General features: G+C 34.0%; 1 protein-coding gene across 2 annotated transcripts in view; it reads right to left on the bottom strand.

The window, feature by feature from the left end:
* LOC145288067 (rab-like protein 2A) overlaps positions 1-26,867 on the bottom strand; it is a 268,601-nt gene that overhangs the window by 104,379 nt on the left and 137,355 nt on the right. For both annotated transcript variants that reach the window (XM_080136120.1, XM_080136121.1), the window contains exon 4: positions 1,429-1,508. In XM_080136120.1, the coding sequence (XP_079992246.1) occupies positions 1,429-1,508 (80 nt within the window). The remainder of the gene's footprint in view (positions 1-1,428; positions 1,509-26,867) is intronic.

Here is a 26,867-nt window from a genome sequence, read left to right on the forward strand (position 1 = left end):
TTAGCCTACATATTCATTAATAGAGCAAAAATTTAAATTATGCAAATTTTCCACTAAAGACCAGTTGAAAAACTTGTTTTTTATAAAAAAGAAAATATAATTCATTGCACAAATGTTGAAAGTTTTTAATTGAATTGAATAATACCTTGTTTATTGATGAATAAAAAAAAAATAATTAGCACATCAGTTTTTTTTTTTTTTTTTTTTTTTTTTTTTTTACAAGGGAGTCATTGTTTATCAAAGCTTGAAGGCCACTCAAGTGTTAATGAGTGTCAGGGAAAGTGCCGGTGAAACAACACCGTAATGATCGGTAGTGGTGTAAATTGGATAGAATTTGATTATTAAAGAGAGCAACTAAACAAGCACTTAAAAACAACCATGTTGTAGTCAGTTGGAAAGCAGATCCATGTTATAGAGTTCCACAGGTGGGCAGTTTTAGGAAAGAAACTTTGTTATGGAATTTGCATTTAGTTTTAGGCATGGATGGAGAGTAGAGTAAATTGTTAACAGTGGTTGTAGCTAGATAAGTGTTCATTGTGAAGGTTTTGCAGGGAGTGGACCATAGACTGAGGGTCAGTCAAGCACCTGCCTTGAAAATAACCATATAGCAGAAATAGACTTGCAACATCTCTTCTGTGAGAAAGAAGTAGTAAAGGAGGAGAAAAGGATATCTTATTTAGAAATCTATAAAACATGAATTCTTATTTAGAAACATGCAATTCTATTTAGAAATGTATTAAAAACATGCAATTCTATTTAGAAATGTATTAAAAACATGCAATTCTATTTAGAAATGTATTAAAAACATGCAATTCTATTTAGAAATGTATTGAAAAAATTCAATTCTATTTAGAAATGTATTGAAAACATGCAATTCTATTTAGAAATGTATTAAAAACATGCAATTCTATTTAGAAATGTATTGAAAACATGCAATTCTATTTAGAAATGTATTGAAAACATGCAATTCTATTTAGAAATGTATTGAAAACATGCAATTCTATTTAGAAATGTATTAAAAACATGCAATTCTATTTAGACATTTAAAAAAAAATTGTATTCCTATTGAGACATTAAAAAAAAAACAAAAAAAAACGTGCAAACTAAACATGAAAATGGTGGGAATGTGAGGTTTAGATGAGAATCTATCGACATTAAACCAAGAAACTGACATGTGTGTTAACAAAGTAGGAGATATGTGCGCATAAAGTTTGCACATTCATAAACCAATAAATCATCTTGAAGTGTCTCTAAACAATGTGACCTGCATATGAATGGTTTAAAAAAAATATGCAGGGGGTGGGATGAAAGCAAGGAGAAAGGGTGATGATGCAGGTGGTAATTGTCGAATAATGTTCTCTTCTCTAATTACCAGATGACGGCCAGGCACAAAGAGGACAAGGACGTGCAGGGTCGTAGTAGACTCACCATGATGCAAGCATGTGCTTGGTGGTAGTAAGAACTGTGCATGCTGTTGAAACGTTCCTGGCCAGCAGTGTCCCACAGATCTGAGAAGAAAGAAAGAAAAATGTTTTAGTTTTTAGTTTTCGTATTATTATTTAAAAAATAAAAACAGACTTGTATTGTTTCAAAATAATAATTAAGGACAAAAAGTCTTCAACTATGAAAATAACCTTGGCGAATGTCTTATTGAATTACTGAGGAGAAAAGGTTATATATACTTACACACACATGCATTTGTTGTAATTTAGTATGCTTTTCTTAGCTAAATAGGATTTATTTTTTCATATTTACAAAAAAAAAAAAAAAAAAAAGGTCTTATGGAAATAAAAACGTAAAGCATGTCAATTACAAGTGTTAATGTAATTCCATCTATAAAGTCAGATTCTCCCCTATTTTAATGACTGGTATAGCTCTATAAATATATTCTACTTTGTGCTGCAGACTGTCATGCATGATCTATTTTCATCCGAGAGACTGTGTGTTCTATGAAAGGAGCCGGTTCAACCTATCCTGGGTGAATGTTGCCAAGTCATATAATAAAATGTCGTTTTTTTTTTTCTATGAAACTTCAGTCATTATAAGAAAATAACCAAACACTTCCTACACAAATCTTCAACACTCATTACCACTTATAGCACAGTTTAGTGTTTCATAATAAAAAAATAAAATGCTTACAGTTCTTCCCTATTTACAAATTATTACATTTAATCCAACTAAACTGTTTATTTTTACACTATCTACTCTTCCAAAAGTAACAGAATTTTACTCTCCTGCAATTAAGTCCTCCCACAAAACACACAATCATCATAAAAGTTCCCTCATCGGTATATTTATTATCATGCCACCATTCATTATTTCATTTTTTAACTTGCACTATTTTCTACATACAACTCTTCATTTTAAAAATGGATAAAAGTCCCTGATTTTTACTTAGATTCTACCTGGCTTCCTGAATGTATTCAAGGAATAATGAAATATCAATTCAAATCGTATTCAAAATGACATCTTAGCCTGACACCCGCGTTCATCATAAGTAATTTTAAAAAACAATGTTATAAGATGGGTTCTTTAATATAACACAAATGACAAAATCAACAAAATCAACTACTACTTTTTTTATTAACAGAAAATAGATGTAAACACTAGCATTTAAAAAGGACTTAACATTTTACTAAAGGTTAACAGTAAATACCAAATTATATATAGACATATTTAGGCAGCATGCTTTCATTTAAACAAACATTGTTAAAGAAGACAACAGAGAGCTTTTGTTTAGTTATACCTTTTTTTTTTTTTTCAAATTTTCTGAGCATCTTTTTATGTATAGAGATCAAAGGTATTAATAAATGTCCCATAGTTAGATTTTTCTCATGAAACATGTCGTGATTTTTTGCTTTTCATCTTTCGTAAACACTACTACTGACCACCATCAGCACAACTAAATCTTACACATTGTCCTGACGATGTCTTGACGAAAGACTAAAAGAAAAAAAAAAATCGCAACATGGTTTGGAGAGAAAAATCTAACTATAAGACATTTATTAATACCTTTGATCTATATACAAAAACATCACCAGAAAAATTGAAAAAACAAAAACAAGGTATAACAAAAACTCTGTATTGTTTTTAACAATGTGTGTGTGTGTGTGTGTGTGTGTATATATATATATATATATACACACATATATACATACACACACACACACACGTTAAATCCTTTTTTCTTTTTGACTAATTGGTCATTGCTTAAGTCAAAAGATCACTTAAAGATAAGTGTTAATGAGATTGTCAGTTGATAATGAACAACAACTGAAGAGGACAGTGTTTTCATGGTCAGAGTTTGATCATTGAAGTGGACGGTTCAACAAGAATTTGTTTACATTGAACTTGAAAACTATCATCTGGAAAGCAACCCTATGATATTCTTTTCTACAGATAGAAAGTTGTTGGAAAGAAACTTTGTTCATGGAAGTTACGTTTAGTTTTGACAGAGTTCAAAAGAGAGATGCCAACCTAATAGGTCCTACACTATCAGCTAGGCTTCAGCCGCTGTCTCATCAACGAAATGTTGTATCCGTCCACTCAGTGGTGTAGCTAACAAAAAATCTGAAATTTTATGCTGAAAAGGTTGTAAGACATCAGGACTTTTAGAGATATCAGAATCAGAAAAATGTGTCCCTATTTTATGAGCGGTACACGTCAGGGGCGGCATTTTGAGAGGTTAAAAATAGAAAATAGAAAAAAATTTAAAAACGCTAACAAAAAAAAAATCGGAATTTTTTAACCGGAAATGTTGTAAAAAATCGGAACATTTGCAGATATTGGAATAAAAAAAATGTGTCCCTATTTTACGAGCGGCCAATGTCAGAGGGCGGCATTTTGAGAAGGTAAAAATATAAAATAGAAATAAATAAATAAAAGCTCACAAAATATCTTAAATTTTATACTGAAAATTTTTCAAAAAGTCAGAATCAAAAAAATGTGTCCCTATTTTATAAGCAGCACATACTAGGAGGTGGCATTTGGAGAGGTTAAAAATAGAAAATAGAAAAAATAGATAAAAATAAATAAAAGCTAACAAAAATTTTAAATTTTATACCGAAAAGTTTGTAAAAAAATCGGAACTTTTGGAGGTATCAGAATCGGAAAAATGTGTCTCTATTTTACGAGTGGCCCATGTCCCGGGTGGGGGGGGGGGCATTTTGAGAGGTTAAAAATCGAAAATAGAAAAATAAATAAACGCTAACAAAATATTTGAAATTTTTTACCAAAAAGGTTGCAAAAAAATTGAAACTTTTTGGAGGTACTGGAATCGGAAAAATGTGTCCCTATTTTACGAGCGGCCAATGTCAAGGGCGGTATTTTGTGAGGATTAAAATAGAAAATAGAAAAAAAATCAATTAAATAAAAACTAACAAAACATTTGAAATTTTTTACTGGAAAGGTTGTAAAAAAATCAGAACTTTTGGAGGTATCAGAATCGGAAAAATGTGTCCCTATTTTGCGAGCGGCCCATGTGAAGGGGTGGCATTTGTAGAGGGTAAAAATAGAAAAAATAAATAAAAATAAATAAAAAGTAACAAAATGTCTTAAATTTTATATTGAAAAGTTTGTAAAATATTGGATCTTTTAGAGGTATCGGAATTGGAAAAATGCGTCCCTATTTTACGAGCGGTACATGTAAGGGGTGGCACTTTGAAAGGTTAAAAATAAAAAATAGGAAAAATAAATAAAAGCTAACAAAAAATCTGAAAATTTATACCGAAAATGTTGTAAAAAATCGGAACTTTTGGCGGTATCAGAATCGGAAAAATGTATTCCTAATTTATGATTCCAAAACCGATTGTTTTACATTGTTAATTTTCATTATTGGTACTAATGATAAATATTTGTTTTTAAATCATCACTAAAACTAAAATGATAACATCAAAATACGATTTAAATTTATTTTGTTTGTAAAACAAAGTTTTAAAAAAGTTGCATAAATTCACTAGGTAATCTTTCAAAGAAAGCAGTTGATTTATATGTTCCAAAATTGTTGAAAAATTAAAAACATTTTTGTCAAGAAAAATACTTTCAAACATCACTGATAATTAAATGAGACAACAGAAAATAAACAGCAGGAAATTACATAATTTTGAAATTGTAGAAACATTAAGCAAGTACAGAATAAAAATCGACTGTAAACAGATTTTATGATCGTCATATTAGGGGATATAATTTTAAATGGAAACCAAGCGCTACACCTCAAATACTATTTAACTGGCTTTTTATTTGATAGTTTAAATACTGCCGAATTTCTATCAAGTTTTGAACAATCATGGACTAATTGATTTTTTCAAACTATTAACACAATTTTATAATTACTGACATATTTATGATTAAACCGAAATTTATTATGATGAATTAATTCTGGTAATAGGATTTTAATTATTTTTGGGGAGTTTGCTTTACAATACAGAGAGATTCAAAAAAGTAGTAAAAAAAACAAATATACAACAAATAAATGTTCCCATTGGCTATAAAAGTTACTTTGCAACCAACCTGAATAATTTATTGATGTTTTAAAGTAGTTTTAAATGCTCTTTACTTCACTTTAAATATTAACTTTTTAAGAGTCGTAAGAATTCAAAAAGGCGAAACATGCACTGCTCTTCGTCTTCGTGCGGTAGGAGTGAAGAACTTCGTTTTCAGATTTGTTTTCACGTACGTTTAAAAACTGAACTGCTCAAAAATAGAAAATACTCAATAGAATGCACAAGTGATCAAAAAGATATATAACATTTAAAATAGAAAATAAAATGAAAGACTCTTTCCCCCGTAAGTTTCTTGTTTTAGGGGGTGGGGGTAGTGATGGTCTCTCTATATGTGTGTATATATATATATATTTTTAGGGTTAGGTATCTCAAAAAAATGATTCTATGGGGGGGGGAATATCTCACCTTTTGTAGTACTAGTACTGAAAAACACAAGAGGGTGCTTATGTAGAGAAATGCCGGGCTATTTTTAAAAATAGAATTTTTAATCTTTTTCAGAATATTTTCGTGAATTTTCAAAGAAGGTACTGTAATGAAGAGAATGAACAAGAGTGGTGCGGCATTTCGTAAAAACCGAAAAACAAAAGAGGAAGCAAAAAAGAATAAAGGCATGCTGTTGAAATGTATGGAAAATACTTCTATGACTGAAATGAAAGTCGAAAATCATGCTGAAACCGAAGATGAAGTTGATATTACTAACGTTTATACAGTTACTTCGGAAATCGACATTAACAGTGTTGATACATCAAAAACTGTCGCTGATTATACACCTGAAGTTGAAGAATTTGAAAGGCAATCATGGCGTGAAAACATACACTGCAACCGATTTTACAGATGTTGGTTTATGGGCAGTTTAGATTAATCGCAAAATTTGCGCTATGCTTGTTTGCCAGGGATCTGCCCCTGTGCAGCACTTTGATCATGAATTCAAGGAAGTAGTCTGACCAGGAACGAAAACAAAAGGCGACGTTAGAAAGCTAACTAAAGAATGGTTCTATCGGGAATTGTGCAACGGTAAGAAAATTTTGAGAACATGGATAATGTATTCTCCTTCCAGAGAAGCCTTATTTTGCTTCTGCTGCAGACTGTTTTCAACTGGACTGTCGAGTTTTTCTGCTGATGTGGGTTTTACGAATTGGTGGAAATTAAATCCAAAAGTATATGAACATGAAGCTAGCACATCTCGTGCTCAAGCGTTTTTCAATTAGAAGGATCTAGATATCTGACTTGCTGAAGGAAAGGTAGTTGACAAAGTAGAGTAACATCCTAAGAGAAGGAAACTAAGAAGTGGCGGGAAATTTTAGCGAGATTGCTGGACATCAGGTTTCTCACCATGCAGAATCTGGCACTACGTGGTCACCGGAAGACATCCATAATGATGAAAAAGATCTTGAAAACAAAGGGAATTTTTTAGAATTGATAAATTTGTCAAGTATGACCCTGTGCTCCGTGAACATTTGGTGAAACTTAAACTGGGAAAGAAAATCGCTACTTCTTATCTGTCACCAGAAATTCAAAATGAATTTGTGAGCATTTTAGCAAAGCAGAAGAGAAAGAAAATCATCGATCAGATCAAGGAAAGCAAATATTTTTGTATAATTTTTGATAGTACTCCTGATGTATCTCACAAGGACCAGATGAGGGAGGTGTTGCGCTACGTAAAAATTGACGAAAATAAAGTGACATTGGAGGAGTTGTTTCTCCGCTTTGAGAAAAAAGGTATAAGCGCATAAAACATTTCTAAAGTGATTTTGAGAGAACTGGAGAACGATGAGATTCAAATTGGTGACTGCATTGGCCATGCATTTGACAATGCTGCTATTATGGCAGGTCACCAATCTGGTGTGCAGAAATGAATCTCCGAAATCAACCCAAAAGTGCAATGCATTAATCATTCATTAAATCTAGTTTGTGTACATGCCGCTTTTGTAGCAGTTCACTCTGTTACATTTTTTGGCATCCTGGACTGGTTATTCTCGTTCTTCTCTGCATCTACACATCACTGGGACGTCTTGATTCAGTTGACTGGTCTAAGTATCAAGCGGACTGTGGAAATTAAATAGAGTAGCCGAGCAAATGCTGTAAATGTTGAGGTAAAAAAATTATTGGAAGTCGTCATTGCCCAGGAACAGCTCACAGAAGAAGGAGAAACTGCAACCATAAGATCAGACGCATCTTTAATTTTCAACTCGGTATTGTTGTTTCCGTTTCTTTTATTTCTGAGCCTTTGGAAAACTATTCTCCCAGAAATCAATGATGCCCAGAAGTATCTTACAGAAAAGGGGCTGGATCTGCCACAAAGTTCTGTCAGGTTGACGGCATTGAGAGATTGCCTTCTTCAGAATAGAGAAAAGATGGTGGATACTGCAATAGACGAGTCAAAAAAACTCTGCTCTGAAATGGGGATAAGCATGGAGCATCGTATCCGCAAAAAAAAACAAAAAAAAAACGAATGAGTAGTGAAGATTGACTGATGCACCACTGGGGTTTGATACCGAGTTGAGATGGGAAATACTGTCATAGGCAGGTTGACTGAAAAAATATCTTGAAGATTTCAACAAGTTCACAATCTTACAAGTAAATACGCTTTTCTTACACCATCAAATCTGCTTGATGATAATTATGATTGTCAGCTTGGTGAAGTTGAAGATATAGAAAAAGATAAATACTTTGCTGAAAGGAAGAGATTACAGTATTTTGTGAAAACTTCAGGAAAAGATAAAATCAATGGAACTTTTGAACTTTATACAAAGATACCACCTTGAGGATTCCGTCCCTAATATTGTGATCTTGCTGCATATTTTCCTTACCTGCTGTGTGCGCTCTTTCTCGAAACTGAAGCTCATAAAAAACTACCTCCAATCAAAAATGAGCAAGACAAGGCTTATAAACTTGGCAATCCTCTCCATAGAGTAGGGAACTTGTCGATAGAGTGAATTTTGATAGAGTTATTGATAACTTTGCAGAAAAAAAGCAAAAAGTATGTTTGCAAATTTTCAACTGACTTGATGCCTTGCAATAGTTCTCTCAAAAAAAAAAAAAATTTAAGCCTTATTTTCAATTCATAAATACATTCATTGAAAAATTTTTTTTAACTATTTTTAAAAGGATGTAAACATTATTAACAACAACAAATTAAATTTTGCGCTTAAACCAAGTGATTGCACACACGGATTTCAAAAAGCACGGATACAAGACGTTTTGTTCTCTTCGGGAAGCTCGACCTCTTGATAATAACATCATAAAGAAAAAGAAAAGAAAACTACATCGGACCATCCTCTCCTTGATACAGCCATGTTTTTTTTGTGAAAATTCAGAAATAACAACAATAAAAAAGTAAATAAATATGATTTTGTCATTTCTTAACCTTTTCACGTTTTCAAATTTATAAATTCAAGTTTCAAATTTTTTCATTTAAATTTATAAATTCAAGTTTCAAATATTCTCCATTTAAATTAAAAAAAAATGTTTTCTAAAATGTGACTTTTCATTTCTTAAATTTTGTGCTTAAACCAAGCGATTACGCACAAGAATTTCAAAAAGCGCCGATACGTTTTTTTCTCTTCGAGAGACTTGATTTCTTAATCATTATGAAGAAAAAGAAAAGAAAACTACATCGGACTATCATCTCTTTGATACAGCTAAGTTATTTGGCGAAAATTTGGATTTTAACAACAATAAAAAAGTAAATAAAAATGAATTTATCATTTCATAACATTTTCAGGTGTACAAATGTTCTCATTAAAATTTATCATTATATTTGTTTGTGAAGCCAATTAATTTAATTTTTTTTTTAAATTTGAATTATACGTTTTTGCTTTGAAAATAATATTCGGTTTCTTTTGTTTCATATTAACGTTTACATACTTCCCTCCAGATTAATGTTTACATACTTATTATTATTATTCAAATTATTGACAATAATTGTTAAATTAAATTAAAATTTATAAAAAAAGGAATTGTGTAAACATTCGTCTGACGGGAATAGTGTAAAAACATTAGTTCAATGAAAATAAATATTTTGAGGGCTTTTTGGAATTTTGAAGTTTTTTTGTTTTTTTTTAAATTACATTTTCACCCCAAACAAGGCACATTGCCACTTTGTTGTAGGGGGCTACTATCAGGGACATAAGCATCAGGGGTACTGTGTAGGAAGTTGGGTAGCAAGATGTCGGTTCACGTTGCACTTGAACTTCTGCATGTCAGTACAGTCGGGGAAGCAGGGACCCGGAAGGGAATTCCAAAGTCTAGCTGTTCTGGGGAAGAACCTACTGGAGTAGAAGACTCTCTTGCAGCTAGGGATCTCTACTGTGAAGGGGTGGGATTTAGCTGCTTGTTGGGTTTGTCGGGGGCATTTGTGTCAAGGGGGCACAAGTGCTTGTAGTTCGTCAAGCATTCACTGTTAAAGTACTTGTAGAACAGGCAGAGGGATGCAACATTTCGTCGATATGACAGAGGCTGAAGTTTAGCTGACAGTTCAAGACCTATCAGATAGGAGACTCTTTTGAACCTTGTCTAGGAGCAAGAGACTAGTGGCAGATACACCAGCCCAAATATGACAACCAACAATACTCCATACATGGGTGAATGGTGGCCTTATAGAGGTATAGGATACTTTCGGGTGTTAATAGCTTTCTAGCCCGGTAGAGAAAACCCACCTTCTTCGCAGCAGTCCTGGCAATGTTCTCAATGTAATTGGTCCAACTCATGTTTCCTGTGAACGTTAGGCCGAGGAATTTAAAAGATGTACTTTCAGATAAAGAGTCTTTGGCCATTGCTATTGGTGGTAGGGAAGGTTTCTTGTAATTATTGAAGGAAACAAGTTTAGTCTTGGCAGCATTGAATGTGACCATCCATTTTTGTCCCCATTCCAATACGGATCGGAGGTCTTCCTCTAGTGTTTCTGCCATTTCTTTAGATATGTGTTCTTTATTTTCCTGTCATGTCTGTTATAGAGCGTGGTATCGCCAGCATATATACCCATCTCACAGACAATTTTGTCAGGGGGGTAATTTATGAATATTAGGAATAACAGAGTTCCAAGGATAGACCCCTGAGGCACTCCCGCATTTATATCATATTGTTTAGATGTACGGCCGTCGAGGACTACCTGGATTTTTCTCTTATCTAAGAAGGATTTAATTATGTTATGTATTCTCCCAGTGATGCCGTATGATCTGATTTTCAGAGACGACCCTCATGCCATATCCTGTCAAAAGCCTTACATACATATCGAGCTACTGCTCTACCCACTCCCGCTTTGTCCAGTGACTGGTATATACGTTCTGAGATTACAGTTAGGATGTCTGCTGTTGAACGGGCTTGCCTAAATCCATATTGTTGTCAGTCAGAAGTTTAGCATCTGTAAGGTGATGGACTAGAGCTTGGTTAATTATTTTATTAATTATTATTATTATTATTTATTAATTATTCTGGCGAAAAGTGGGAGGAGGCTAATGGGGCGATAATTTACTGGGTCAGTTCTTTCGGCAAAATTCTTGAAAACTGGCACTACAGAAGCAGTTTTCCAGCAGGCAGGAAAGCAAGATTCATTAAGGCATTTGTTGTAAAGTTTGGAGAGAACTGGAGCTACTTCGGCGGCACACTTTTTTAATAGCACAGCCGGGATGAGATCAGGTCCACATGCTTTTGCAGGGTCAAGCTTTCTTATGATAGCATGCACATGAGCATCATCTAGTGTGGTGTCTTTCTGCAAAGGAAAGTCAGGGAGGGGGTGGTTAGCAGAGTCCACTGTGGAGTTGGAGGCAAACCATCTAGCAAGCATGTTAGCCTTCTCAGTTGCTGAGCAAACAACCTCATGATTGTTGGATAGTGGGGGAATTGTTTCATGAACTGAATTGAAAAATAAACTGCCGAATGAAATAGGTTTTAAAATAAAATTCTTTATGGTTAAAGATGCAATTAACTATGAAAAGCCAAAAATTATTACCATATCAAACTTATTATCATGAAAAGATTAAAAAAATTAAAGACAGAAAAAGAAAAACGATATCTGCTAACATTGTAAGAACAGTTGTGAGAACACTTTTATATGGTACTAGCCTGGGTGCCCGGCATTGCCCGGGTGTTTGGAGGTGTGTGTTGAGCAAAAAGTGGTAGTAGACATGCAGGCTCGAACCTGTACGGCAAAGGAAGAAAAGAATGTGAAAAAAAAAATATGACGTCTTTGCGATTGCATCTAACGCAAAACCATAAGTGGCAAAGGTTTAAATTAAGGCTAGTAAATCAAAAAGAGAGGATGATTTTGGAAAATATCGACGAAAAAAAACGACCCCTCCTTGTAGAAAAGTGCCCAGTTGAGAGTAAAGGAATTAATGTTTTTGGCCAATATTTTGATATTTGTTGTCTGAAGGGTCAAGCTTCAAAACTACACCGATCTCATGAAAATCCGTTGCCTTTAAACAGACAGGTGAGATTTATATTATAAATTACTGGATGAATATTTAGTATTGTTGCCACATTTTGGCAGGAGTTGCTTGCCACGCTATCTTGAGTTGATAGAGTTCAAAACTGGCTTCATAACCTAGTAGGTAATGCTCTTTTCTCTTCCCAGCAACCTCTTTCCCACAGAAGAGACGTTGTGAGCCTGTCTCAGCTCTATCGTTATTTTCATGGCAAGTGCTCATCTAAGTTTCAATCTATAGTCCCTCCTAACCAAAATTTCACAAAAAACACCCAACTAGCTGCAACCACTATCAACAATTTCCTTCACTCTCTGTGTCTAAATCTAAGTGCAGCTTCCATGAACAAAGCTTTTTTCCTAGAACTGCCCACTACTGGCCTGTTTTTTGGATGACTCCAATATGGTAGCCTTCAAATCTGATGGAAACAACTTTTTGTTGAGCCATCCCCTTAAATAATTTAAATTCTATCCAATCTATTCTATAACAATTAATAAATTACCACCTTACATTCATTGATCCCTATCCTCGAATGGCCTTTGAGTCTTGACAAGTGGCAATTTTCTTATAAAAAAAAATCCTTTTCAGACGAAAGAAACATCCAGGTCGTCCTTGATGGCCACACATCTAAAGAATATGAAATTAATGTGGGTGTATCCCAGGGGTTGATCTTCGGGCCATTATTATTTTTTATCTCCATGAATGATCTCAGTGATGCAATAGTGTCTGAGATGGGTACATTTACTGATGATACCACAGCATTTTTGACATGTGGGTAAAATTAATACACACATATCCAAGGCAATATCTGAATCTTTAGAAAATTACTTCCAGTCTGTAGTGTAATAGTGTCATAAATGGATGGTTACATTTAATGCTACTAAGACAAAACTCCTTTCCTTTAACAATTATAAGAAACCTTTCCAATCACCGATTGCCATGGCTAGTAGCACCCTACCTGAGAATCCAACATTTAAACTCCTTGGCCTAATATTCACAGGTAATATGAATTGGGGAAAAAAATACATAGAAGATATTGCCAAATCTGCTGCAAAGAAGGTAGACTCTCTACTGGGTTTGAAAACTTCTCACACCTACCAATATCCAATATTTCTACGAAATCACCATACGCCTACGCATAGAATATTGTTTCCAAATCTGGGCTGGTGCACCAACCACTAGTCCCCCACCCCCAAAGTTTCTAATTTAATAGGTCACTGTCTACCAAGCTCCAGACTTTGTCCCAGTGCTACAATGCTGTGTCCCTGGGCTTGTTCTACAAGTATGTCAATGAAATGTGCTCCAATAAACTTGCTGTGCTGCAGCATAATCATCGTCACACAATCAGGCAATTAATAAAATCCCACCCCTTCACTCTTTCTACTCAAATCGTTTCTTTCCTCAAACTCTTTGCCTTTGGAATTCTTTCCCTGCTCCGCCGACTGTACAAACATGCAAAAAGATTTAATGTAATGTGAACAAACATCTTGTTGTACAAATCGTTACTTAGAATGTCTCTATGAATCTGACCCCTAATTCACAGTAGCCCCTTATGTCCCAGTGGCAATGTGCCTTGTTTGGAGTGAATATTAGTAATAAAAGAAAAAAGATAGGAAAAAACTCTACTCCCCAAGCACTCCTAAACCTTCCTCTGTGCATAGAGGCATAATCTACCTTGTGATTATGTCTTGTTCGTGTAATTTCCTCTTTTTTTTTATTGTGACAAAAGTTATTAATTTACTCAACGTGTGATCACTGTCACACATATATTGGCTTTGTTAATGTCCAACTGATTTGAAAAATGATTCGATCATTTTTTCCTTTATTTTTATTTTTTTTCATTGTGTCATACTAAAAAGCAGTCCTAATTTTCTCCATAATCCTTCAGATGGCTGACGCCCAGCAGCTCATAACATATATATATGATCATCCACCTCAGCTAAGTAGTTGTTACTATATATAATAAAAGCCAATATATTTTTAGGAAGGTTATATGCGTCAGTGCACAAAACCTCTAATAAAATATTAATTTCAAACACAAAAGCACAGAATAATTAACCAACACCTCTTTTCAAAACAAAACAACGAAAGAGTTTATTTCGTATGTCCGAGGTGAAAGAAAGAAAAAAAAGAAAGAAAATGTTCTAAAATGAAGTGTCTCCAGGTTTTTCAGTGGAGGTCTTCAGTGGAGTAGTCGCAGCCTGGGGGAATTTAGTGGACAGAGAGTAGGAGGAGAGAGAGGTCTGACTTCTTTGCTGGTCTGATCTTCTCTCTGGCTGCTGGCTAGTTCCCAACAAGGGTAATTAGTCCTTTAAGGGACATATAGGATTAATGCACCCTGCTAGCTGATTGGTCATTGTGTGGTCATACCAGTCAGCAAGGGAGTATTAATCCACACGAGAAAATAGTATGTTCTGGTGATTGCTACATGTCACTGATTCTTTAAACTAAATAGCTTTCTAATACAAAGTAGATACTTAAATAAGTAAATTTTAGTCAGTGTGCTTAAAAAAAGAAAAAAAAATTCTAATCGATTTTAGTATTTAATCCTATTATATATTGTTTTCAGTTATTCATAAATAAAAGAGAAATTTATTTTCTCACAGGTTAAGTTCTTATTAATTATGAAGTTGCCGACACATTTAATAAGACATTTTTCGGTTTAGCATTTACTCTTGTAATAAAATATTAAAATACATTTTGTATTTCACAATAGTAACAAAAATTATTTTATTTAATTTGAATGAATAATATATGATAATAATTTTTTGTTTACATTCAACTGCATGTTATATCACCTACATGGCTTTAAAATTAGTATTGTTTCTAATTGTTATGCACAAAGATATTTCTTCTGGATACAGTCGTTCAGATGTTGAATTCTTTCACTTTACTTAATAAACTCAACGTAAATTCAATTTATAAATCTTTTTATTAAATGAAGTTGTATATAACACATGTTCAGTGTTGAATTTATTAGATTTAAAAGATTTTGTCACTTTTTTCCGGACGAAGTATGAAAAAAGTGATAAAATCTTTTGCATGCAATAAATTCAACACTGAACATGTTATACACAATTTCAGTTAATAAAGAGATTTATAAACTGAATTTAGATTGAGTTTATTAACTTGATATAGTTAGATATCTTTTTAGCTTAAGATTTAATGCGTTCAATGCGAAAAAAAAAAAAAAAAATAGGGACACATATCGGTCGATACCCGTTTACCTTAACCTTAACATTATTTTCTGGGATTTTAAACATAGACCACCATACTTATGTTGTTTGTTGGAGTGAGCTGTTTGAACAGACGACAGATTGGTAGATATTGAGATCTAACTATGCCCCCATAACACCTGATAGAAACATACAAAAGGATATCTAGCAGCTTCAACTCGCTGATTGACCTTCACCACACTCTGCTCGGATGTAAAAATGGTGGACTCAAAATCCACAAATGACTCCACATCCTTCAATACAGAGCTATTCACAGACAACCATTTCTAGCCCACCAGTGACACAAAGGAAAAAAGAACTTTGCTCTTCAATGTGTTGATGTGCATACTAGCATGGTGCTGCCTTCTGTTGTCTGTACGGTGCAACCTGCAACTCATCTCCAGTTGACCTCAACAATATGATTTAATCAACATAGATGGAAGATGTATCAGACCTGGCCTAACTTCCACTCTCCCTCATAGACCTGGAGAGATGGATCAAGGATGTAGTCAAAAGTGTAACCGAAGACAGTTGAGGAGTGTTTATCCCTGTTTAACGCTAGTCTTAACCTTTTACTTGTAATCGTGTTTGTACTCAAATTTGTGTTAACCTGTAGCAGCATGAGATGAGATGATGAGGTTTTGCAGGAATATCATCTGCTAGCATGATGTACCAGAAGGAGTCCGTCAACAGAATCCAAAGCAGCTGCAAAATCGATAAAGCACAAAATAGTCGTTTGTTAATGTGTCTAGTGCTGTTTGAGAGTGTGACAAAGGTTGAAAATTTGATCAACGCAGCCCCTTCACAGATGTATCGCACTGGGTCAGGCATGTACAAAAATTGCAAGCTTTCATCAATCTTTTCATAAGAAGAACTGAAAATGCTTTCACCGTCACTTTAATGAGGTTAATACCTCTGTAATTTGAACAAAGTTTTTGGTCCCTCTTTTTGTGGAAGGATTGGGTGATTTTTTTTCACTCTAATCATGAGAGATGCCTATGTTGTATATACTGCACTGAAGACACGATCTACCCATGCGACAAACGTCTCTGGCATATTTTGCATACTTCAGCAGGAATTCTTTCTTCTCTGGGAGCTTGCTGTTAAATAGCCAACGTAGGACCTTTATATAAGTTGCATTAAGTTAGAAACAAAACAAAATGTTGTATTTTCATTTTATGAAGCAAACAATATTTTTATTGGACTCTTTTTAAATCAAAATAATATATATATATATATATATATATATATATATATATATATATATATATACTAGCAGAAGTACCCATCGTTGACTGGGTTCAAAAACAGCCTACAGAAAATGGACTGTGATTGATGAAAGTATGATATGTTATGAAAAGGAGGGGGTTGTAAAGAGATAGGTTTTGATACTCAAAAAGTTTACCCTAAGCAAAATATGATGAAAGTAGAGATAATGTTCGCAAAAATATATTTTTTTTATATCAACTTTGTTTTCATTCATAGCCAAGCGTGACCAACAAAATGATGTTTTCTTACAAAGAGAAAATGTTATATATATAATAATATAAATATACAAGAAATAAATGTTAACATAGTCAATAAAAGCTACTTTTATTGCAGAAAAGTTCATTGGTTTGTACTTTTAAGTAGTTTGTAAAAAAAATTTTCTTTTTTTTAATTCACGAACCGGTTTTAAAAAATATCAAAATAGCAGCAACTTTGAAATGGAGAGCCCCATTTTCAATTTGAAGGAGGGGCACCTGAGCATTCTGTGTTAACAATTTAAGAGAGTTCCGTCAACGTAAGGAAGATTTATAAACATATTTTAATGTTTTCCGTTATTTTGTTCTTGAGGAATATTCGATTATGGCATGTGTAGTTTATATAAAAAATCATTTAAGTAGTTATCACCTCAAATTTCATTTTAATTTCGTTTCGCTGAAATTATTTCAAATAAAAACTATTTCAAAACAAAAATAAACATGAACTGAACTTTTATTGACTATGGTAACATTTATTTCTTGTATATTTATTTTTTCGGGTAGTTGTTTGTTGGCTTTTCTGCTAAACACTCTTACTAAATAATATCACCGAAATATCGAAAAACAAAGAAACAAAAACAGTTTTGAAAAATAATGAAGCTTTACTTACTTTAGTAAAATAATCCAAAACAGCAAAATGGGATATTAAAAAAGTAAACACGTAATTACTTTAGTTTTTTAAAGCAAAGAATCGATATAAATATGAATAAGAAGAAAATAGCGCCCTTTTGAAGCAGAACAGCTTCGTTTCAGTTTTACAGTATTGAATGGTGTAGTATTGCGCCGTCAGATTCAGGGTTGTACTATTGTAATGTAAAGAACACGCAGAAAGGATTGTAATCAACTGAATTCCTTCTAGTACACTGACAAAAAAAAGCTTAAACAGATATATAAATAAAAATAAAAAGGTTATGTAAATGTTTTTAAAAAGACACAATCACGTGAGCAGGATTTTTTCCTTCTTTTGACATGATAAAAAGTAACGTTCTTATTTTTTATTATTTATCTATTTTCGAAAGAGTGCAATGTTCAAGTGGAGAAGGAAAAAAACAGAGTCATGCAAAATTTGTGTCGAGAATTGTCTAAAGTTCCGACTTTTTTTTGGCTTGCACTTTAATAAGAACGTGAATTTATGAGGTGAATTTATTCGACTCAATATGATTCAACTCAAAAAAATAAATAAAAGCTAACGTGAATTAAGATTAAAGTTAAGGTGTCATTGTGGACACTCACCCCTTTTAAAAAACCTTGTTAAACTTTGTGACATATTTACATCTATGGAGGTCAGGCGCGAACGAACACCCAATAATTTTATTATACCATATTTCTTCAAACTCAAACATAATTATCAAAGTATACTTACACAAATAGATATGAAAAGTATTTCTTAAAGTTTGTGCCATATTTCCATGGAGTACAGGTGCGACCAAAGACCCCACAATTTTATTATACCATCCATATTTAAGTTGAAACATACTTATCAAAGTATTCTTATGTACATCTATATCAACAACACTTGTAAACGTTTTTTTTTTTTCATTTCCATACTTTGGGAGAGGGGGGCGAGGCGCGAACGCGAACCTCACAATTTTTATGAACCACCGTTCTGCCAGATCAAACATACCCATTCCTGATCCTCGATACATCTTCTATCATTATATGTAATCAGTTTTTTAAAATAGTCAACCATATAGGAGCCTATTCGTGACCAGACACACACACGTTCAGCTTTATATTATCTCCAAATATCCTAGGTAAAAAATTTATATATATATATATATATATATATATATATATATATATATATGGGAAATAAAACAGTTGAAGATGTTAGCTAATAAATTTAATCATGGCAGCTTTCAAATAAGAAAAGAAAAAAGTTTTCATCAATTTTTTTCTAAATTTTCAGAGCATGAAAACCACAAAAACCGCGGAGCTACAATTTCAAAAGTTTATTACATGTATATAATCGTTGATTAGATAATATAGTCACAAACAAGGTCATTAAATGAATCATATTTTCAGACAACTCCCAAATATGTTTACTTCATCTGTAAAATTTATTCAACCAGAAAAAGAAAATTATTCATAAAAAGAAATTCATATGAAACATTCTTTACTATGAAAAGATGTTATTGTCAGATCCATTTTACCACAAGTGTGTGTATGTATCTTGCTTTCTTGTTACCGTGACCACTTTTAATCTATTAATGTCTCAGATGTTAGAAGGATTGGTTGGTTGTTTTTGTTTTACGGCATATCAACCCTTTTCAGGTTATTTAATGCCGAATTTGAAGAAATTTTTTTTAATAGAATATATTTGTTTTTTGCAAGTCAGTTTCTATTTAACCCATAGTTGGGACCTTAACAGGTACTACCACTCCGGGTCAGAGTGGACCTGGGAGCAATGGCAATTAAAGGGTGATCCCCACACTTCCCAGAGCCCGCAAGCTGGGGCCTCACCATCGGATATAGTTTAAGGTCATATCCAGGACCGATGTTAGAAGGAAGGATGTGACGAAAATGTGAACAATAAGAAATTAGAGAAGGCAGTAAGAGAGAGAGAGAGAGAGAGAGAGAGAGAGAGAGAGAGACAGACAGACAGACAGACAGACAGACAGACAGACAGAGACAGAGAAAACAGTAAAGGAAAGAAAAAGACAACAGGGTACAGAAGAGAAAGAGAAAGAAAACAGTGTAAGGAAGAGAGAGAGAAAGAAAACAGGGTGAGGAAGAGAGAGAGAGAAAGAAAACAGGGTAAGGAAGAGAGAGAGAGAGAGAGAGAGAAAGAAAACAGGGTAAGGAAGAGAGAGACAACAGAGAGGGAGAGAGAGAACAGGCTAAGGGAGATAGAGAGGAGAGAGAGACAACGGGGCTAGGGAGAAAGCTAGAGATAAAGGGGTAAGAGAAAGAGACAAAGGTGTGACAAAAATTTTTAACATAAAATTTTTTTGTGAATCACTTTCGTCTTTCATCTCTACTTATTCCTTTTCCTTTTAACGGCCACACTTCATTTTGAAGTAAAAAAAAAAAAAAAATGGGTTGCCAATTAAACATTTCATAAGTCCGAGTACATTTAACCTTTCTCCCACAAAAAAAGTTTTACATGCTTAACAACGAAAAAGAAGAAATAATAATTTTCTCATTGATGTTTTTAATAGTGCCACTCAAAAAAAAAAAGTGATTTACTTTTATAACAATAAAGTTCTTGAAACAGTGAAGTTAATATTGTTTATCTCTTCATCTCTTCTACTTAAAACTCATGAAGCATAAAGACCATTCAAGATGAAATCTACAAATTCCACTTCATCATCACAATAGAGTGGCGGTGACGATAGTCAAGTGGTTAACGACACGGACTGACGACCTGGGTGTCCCAAGTTCGAATCGAGTTTGTTCCAGAAAATTACTTTAATTTTTAATGTTGGTCCATCCTGTAAGGATTCTGACTAGAAAAATATCTAGGAAACCGATGCCAACAATAGAATCTCTGGATTTGTAGGATGTGACAATAAACATAAGAGAGCAAGATCACATGATTTAAGAAGTAATCATTAGGGCTAGGACAACAGCATATTCTTTTTATTGTTTTGACTCTCAAGTGTGTATCCGTTGATATCTTATATACTTTTATATAGAGTGATGTGGTTCTCGGCTGATTAACTGCGTCGGATATATACTCGAGAGTCAAAACAATGAAAAGAATATGCTGTTGTCATAGCCCTAGTAATCATCAAATGAATTAGAAAATTGCTTTTTTTAGGACATTAAATCATTTCTCTCTGATAGGTTCATAAGAGTAGCTGGTTGATGGGCAGAAATCAGAGGCCCACAGTATTAATGCTGGAGTCCCCCAGGGGTCCATCTTGAGCCCAACTCTCTTCCTGATCTACATCAATGATCTCCCAAAACACATACTTAAATCATTCGTTGACATCTATGCTGATGACACAACCATCTACGGCAACACATCAAAGGCCGTAAATGACAAAGTTCTCTCTAATTCTCTCTTCTCTGATCTTGAGCGCGTGGTACAATGGGGGAAGAGGTGGCTGGTCACTTTTAATGCATCCAAAACCAAGCTTCTATCTTTACATCATCAACACTCTGATCCCCATCTGGCATCAATTGAAATGGATGGCTCTCGTCTTGGGGAGTTTCCATGTTTTGACAAGCTTCTGGGTTTGACCTTTACTCCTGATCTGAAATGGAACACGTACATCAAATCTGTTGTCAGGGAAAATGGTGGGATCCTTCTACTGCTCCAGGAGATATCTCACTACTGATGCAATTCTCTATCTGTATAAAAGCCAAGTACGTCCAATGATGGGGTACTGCTGCCACATCTGAGCAGGAGCTGCTAAAAATAGCCTATCCTGCCTTGACAGAGTACAAAATAGACTTCATGGTTTAGTGGGGGATGCCCTTTTCTCTTCCCTGCAACCTCTCTCCCACAGAAGAGACGTTGCGAGCCTGTCTTTGTTTTATCGTTAATTCCATGGCAGGTGCTCGTCTGAGCTCCAATCCCTCGTCCCCCCTCGCCAATCTTTCACGAGAAACACCCGTCTGGCTAAAACTACTGTCTATAATTTCCCCCACTCTTTATCTGTGCCTAAATCCAAACGTAGATTCCATGAGCAAAGCTTCTTTCTTAGAACTGCACGCCAGTGGAACTCTCTGCCGCTTTCCTGTTTCCCACCTGACTACAACTTGGATGTCTTCAAGTCCAACATAAACAAACTCCTGACAAACCGCCCCCTTAAGTAAGACACTCTATCAAAACCCCCGGATTACTACAATACTATCTCATTGATTACTGTACACGCAATAACCCTTATCCCTGAATGGCCTTCGGGCCTTGATAAGTGGTGACCCCCATGTAAAAAAAAAAAAAATAAATAAAAAAAAAAGATGAAGACTTTTTCTTTGTAAGTTTAAGCTTTCCATTCTATTTTGCAATAATAGTAGCTTAAAGTGGAGTATGGCGGAGGCATAGTATATGATGATTCAGCTTTTCTGAAGCTAGTGCTCCATTTCATGTGTCTGTAGAGGCCAATATGTGAGTCCCAAACACACCACAGGTTGGGCAACAGAAGCCAGGTGTTAATGAACAGTCAGTTGATACCATTGAGTATAATTTTCAGTCATCTGATATTGATAGGATACAAGTTGTTGATCTGTTATTGGGTTTTATGTTGCAGTGATTTTGTGGAGACTTTTTAAAAACTTTTTTCTCTTTCATTTATTTAGCCTCATTTGTTCATAAAGAACTTGGTGTATTTGTCATACATATGAATCATGTGCCGCGGCATGCTGTATCTGTATGTGTGTGCCAATGTTTGTTCGCTACAGTTTGTTCCGTATAGATATTAGCTTCTTTTTATGTAGGATTTATGGTGAGTGTAAAATCTCTAATTTACTCTTTCAGTTCAGCACCTCTCGGCAATGTTCTGTTTTTTGTGTTGTTTCTTTCAAATGTTCCTTTTTTATGTAACGTTTTGCCGACTTCTTTCTTCAGTGAATAACCGCTGCATATAAAAATTATCATTCAACATACAAAGATGAGACAAAAAAAAATTGGCAGAGAATATGTATGCCGGATTAAAAACTGTACTTACAAATAAGAACAAAATAACTGCCATTTTTTCATGCCAATAATAACATTCAATTTTGGTACATCCACGTTAAGAAACAAGAGCAAATAATGAATAAAAAAAATAAAATAAACAAGCAAACAACAAAAAACATCACACAACTGACCAAACATTGTGGACATGGTTCTCTCACAGATGAGACAGAAACACAAACCACGCGTGGTATAGAAATAGCTCAAAAGAGCTGATTGAAATATGCTAAATATGCTCATAGTAAAAACAAGAATGGACCAACCAACAATGTGCCAACTATTTTCTAGAAGAGCTATCCCAGGAATCTATAGATAAAGAAGGCTCTGTAGACTGATTCAAAAGAGAAATACTTCACTATGATATGGATAGGATGACAATGGCTGCCCAATATCAAGCTATACAATCAATGCTTTTGAGAAGTTAAGTGATCTTAGTGTAACAGAATGTAAACACACATATGCAAATGTCAAGCCTGTGCGAAATGACGTCACAGTAAGGAAAAAGAAAAAACTATAAAGAAGTTGAGTTATTACTTGTTTTATGTTCCTTGTGACGTACTCTGCTATGTGTTGGATCTACATGTGTAAATGTATGTAGCGTGACATGTGCAATAACAAAAAGTGCAAGTTCTGTTCCACAGAAAGAACATGAATCACCAAACACCAAGTTGCAAAGCTATGCTGGGCAATGGCTGCAACATAATGGAGTATGAAACTATCTTCACTCAATCATATACAAAGAACTGAATATCCAATATAATAGCCACTACTGAGAACATAAGCCAGAAAGATCCATAACAAATAAGTCGTATACCATCCAATATCACTATACAATACTTATAGCTGCATACTTAGAAAAAGTAGAATTAAACCTGATATAGTGATATGAGCCAAGGAGTAAGGTAGCAACCCTGGTTGAAATCAGTGTACCTAGTGATGCCAGTCTAAAAGGGAGAAGAGAACTAAATTCCAAAGTCTTATGTACGACATGAAAAGAAACTGAAACAACAGGAAGATCTCGATCAATTTGATAATCATGGAAACCACAGAAGTCATGAAAAAGAACTTAAAAAACTACATGGTAAATATACCCAGTGAATCGAGTGTAAGAGAGATATAAACAACTGCACTTAAAAGGATGACAAGAATTCAAAAAAGATCTCTTGGTTAGAGTCTATGAAATAGTAGATAAATGTTTGGCATCAGTAAGATGCCCCATTATCAGCAAAAACAAATGAAAAAAAAGTAAGAATAGAGCTCAATCAACAACTTGCTGAGGATGACATGTTTGCAATTAACTACTGTATCAGAGTCTATGAGTGTTGCAATATTTTGGTGCTATAATGGGGTATGATCCCACACAGTCGGACGATTCTATTTATAAACGATGCTGCTAAGAACTGACGAATCAAATTAATTCACGTTCTGCTACCAACCAATCAGAAACCAGAATTGCTTCATAAATATTAAACCTTTTCTGGAGCAATTTCACATGTTCTTTTCCGTCTCGACACGGTAAGAATATTTTGTTCTGTGGAACTGTCTACTACAAACAAGTCACCTCCCAGGACTTGTGTGTTACAGCGAACCATCTGAAACTGTTCTGAAAGTAAAAATGGCTTACACTTCTAGACATGACATGACGAATATAATCAGTATCGATTGAAAAATCAGTTAAATTTGGTAGATTTGCTTAATTTACAGTGTTTCCGTGACATTGAAGATATTGATGGAAGATCAAAATAATTTATAGTATCAATTGAAATAAAATTAAAAAAATATACATGCTCTTGCACACATAATTGAGCACTGTTTTTTCTCCTATAATATAGAATTTCAATCATAAGTAATATATATATATATATATATATATATATATATATATATATATATATATATTACTATTAAAAAATTGAAAAAAAAAGTTATCCAACTGGTTTCACCCTCACCTAGTGCTGGCTCGAGAGTTTTTATGAGGGAAAAAAAAAAAAATTAAATAAAAATATTAAAAAAAAGCAAAACACGATAATATGTTGAGTCATGCGACAAATTTTAGCATTGACTCATTTTCCATCACATCTCATTCTCATTTAATATATGATTTGAAGATCTTGGAGACGATTCATGTTCATTTAAAACGACCCTCTTTTTGTAAACAGAGGGAACATCTTCTAGGTTTAATGTGATGAGTGTCTAAAATATTCTCTTATTGTATAGATAACAGAACGTTTTTGTGTTAAACTCACAATTCAGCCTGGCTTTGCTTGGGCTCTATGTAATGTTCATAACTTGCCCTACGTGTAAATACACTTTACGTAAGATTTTAAATGTTTAGACCAAAAGTTGTCTGAGTAATTTCGTAGAGACCACAGAGGTCAATTTTCTTTTACTTTGACTTCTTAACATTTATTACTTTGTTCTCAAATCAAAATACAAAGTTTTACCCATGTCCAAGTTACCTACATCTAAAATTTCAAGTCTTTAGATCCAAAATTGGCAGAGGAATTCGGTAGAATCTGCAAAGGTCAACTCTTTCAACTTTTACCTTTTGGCAGCCAAATTTGATTACAATGCTTGCCACATGTCTGAATACCCGTTATGTATAAATTTCAAATGTTTAGACAACAAAATTGGCTGAGTAGTTTGCTAGACACCGTAAAGTTTAAATCATTGAACTTTGACCCCATGGCAGCTAAAATTTTCGACCTAAACCGATTAAAAAGCTTGCCCTATCTTTAAATACCCTTTTTTTTAAATTTCAAATGTTTAGATACGAAATTGGCTGAGTAATTCGGTAGAGACCGTGGAGATCAATTCTTTTTAAAACTTTGAATCAATTTTGACCCCCTTAACATTTAGTTTTTGGGGCTAAAATTAAATTAAAAAATTTGATCCATGTACAAGTAACCTACATTTAAAATTTCAAGTGTTTAGACCCAAAATTGACAGAGGAGTTTGGTAGAGTTTTCAAAGGTCAAATCTTTGATCCTTTGACAGCCAAATTTCTGGCCGAAAACGGATTAAAAAGATTTTCCCAAACCTAAATATTCCTTATGTCAAGTCTCGAGTCTTTAGACCGAAAATTGACAGAGTTATTTGGTAGGGAAATGTACACAGACATTTTCACTTTTATAGATATATAGATATACTAGCAGTTCAGCCCGGCTTTGTTGACGTACTGTTCATAACTTGCCCTACGTGTGAATACATTTTATGTAAGATTTCAAATGTTTAGACCAAAATTTGTCTGAGTAATTTCATATAGACCACAGAGGTCAATTTTTTAAAACTTTGATTTTGACCCCTTAATTTTGGATTAAAAAGATTTTCCCAAATCTCAATGCTCCTTATGTCAAATTATTTGGTAGGGAAATGTATACAGACACACACACACATACATTTTCACTTTGATAGGTATATATACAGTAAAACTTCTTTAATTTGAACTTCCTCTAAAGTTGAACTGTCTTGTCATTGAAATTGTATTAGCATATTTGATGCGGAGTTGCAGTAAAACTGTTTACATGGTTTAGTCAGATATTGCACAGAAATGTTAATAGTGGTACTATGTAATTAATGTAGATTAGCTATTGATAATAAATTTACACTAACTGTAAATTTTTTTTCCAGATTGCTATATTGAAATAGTGTAAAACAACCCATCACAATGGCTTGCAACTCTAAAAGAAAACAAGTGACACTGACTTTACTTGAAAAACGTCAAATTATAGAAAAATTAGATGCTGGAGTTGAAAATAGCGTTATATTGAAAGATTATAAGATTGGAAGAAGTACACTGTTTTACATCAAAAAGAAAAAGGAGGAAATATTGAAGGCTGCTCCTTTCTCTTACAAATAAAAGACATGTCAAAAGAAGGACTCTTCGATCGAATATTGCATGAGTGGTTTGTAGCAAAACGGAATGAAGGTGTAGCAATATCTGGGCCCATGTTAATTGCTAAAGCAAAATCTGTTGAATACCGCAGAAGATATGAAATTCAGTGAAGGCTGGCTTAGGAGCTTTAAGAGTAGACATGGTATAAGACAATTAACAATGTCAGGCGAACAACGGTCCACTGATACACACGCAGCATCAAATTATTGTGACAAATTCAAGACGATAATTGCCGATTATGGTTTAACACCAGAGGATGTTTACAACGCTGATGAAAGTGGTGTAAATTGGAAGTGCTTACCTACAAAAACATTAGCCGGATCCGAGGAGCAGAAAATAAAAGGATTCAAATTAAATAAAGAAAGACTAACAATGATTGTATGCGCTAATGCTTCTGGAACTCATAAACTTAAGCTTCTTGTCATCGGCAAATCAAAGTGTCCCCGAACATTGAAAGGAGTTTCACCTTCGCCAGTATCCTATTATTCTTCACGAAATGGATGGATGAATCAACAGTTGTTTAAAAAATGGTTTTTGCAAGAATTTGTGCCAGTTGTCCAGAGGCGTTTTCTTGAATTAGGTAAACCTGATTCAAAGTGCTTGCTTCTGTTGGACAATTGTAGAGCACATCCTCCTGAGTCAGAACTAGTGTCATCTTGCGGGAATATTTTTGTGTGCTACTTAC

Source organism: Euprymna scolopes, chromosome 11 (assembly GCF_053919585.1).
Source record: "Euprymna scolopes isolate OS-2025 chromosome 11, ASM5391958v1, whole genome shotgun sequence".
NCBI lineage: Eukaryota > Metazoa > Mollusca > Cephalopoda > Sepiida > Sepiolidae > Euprymna > Euprymna scolopes.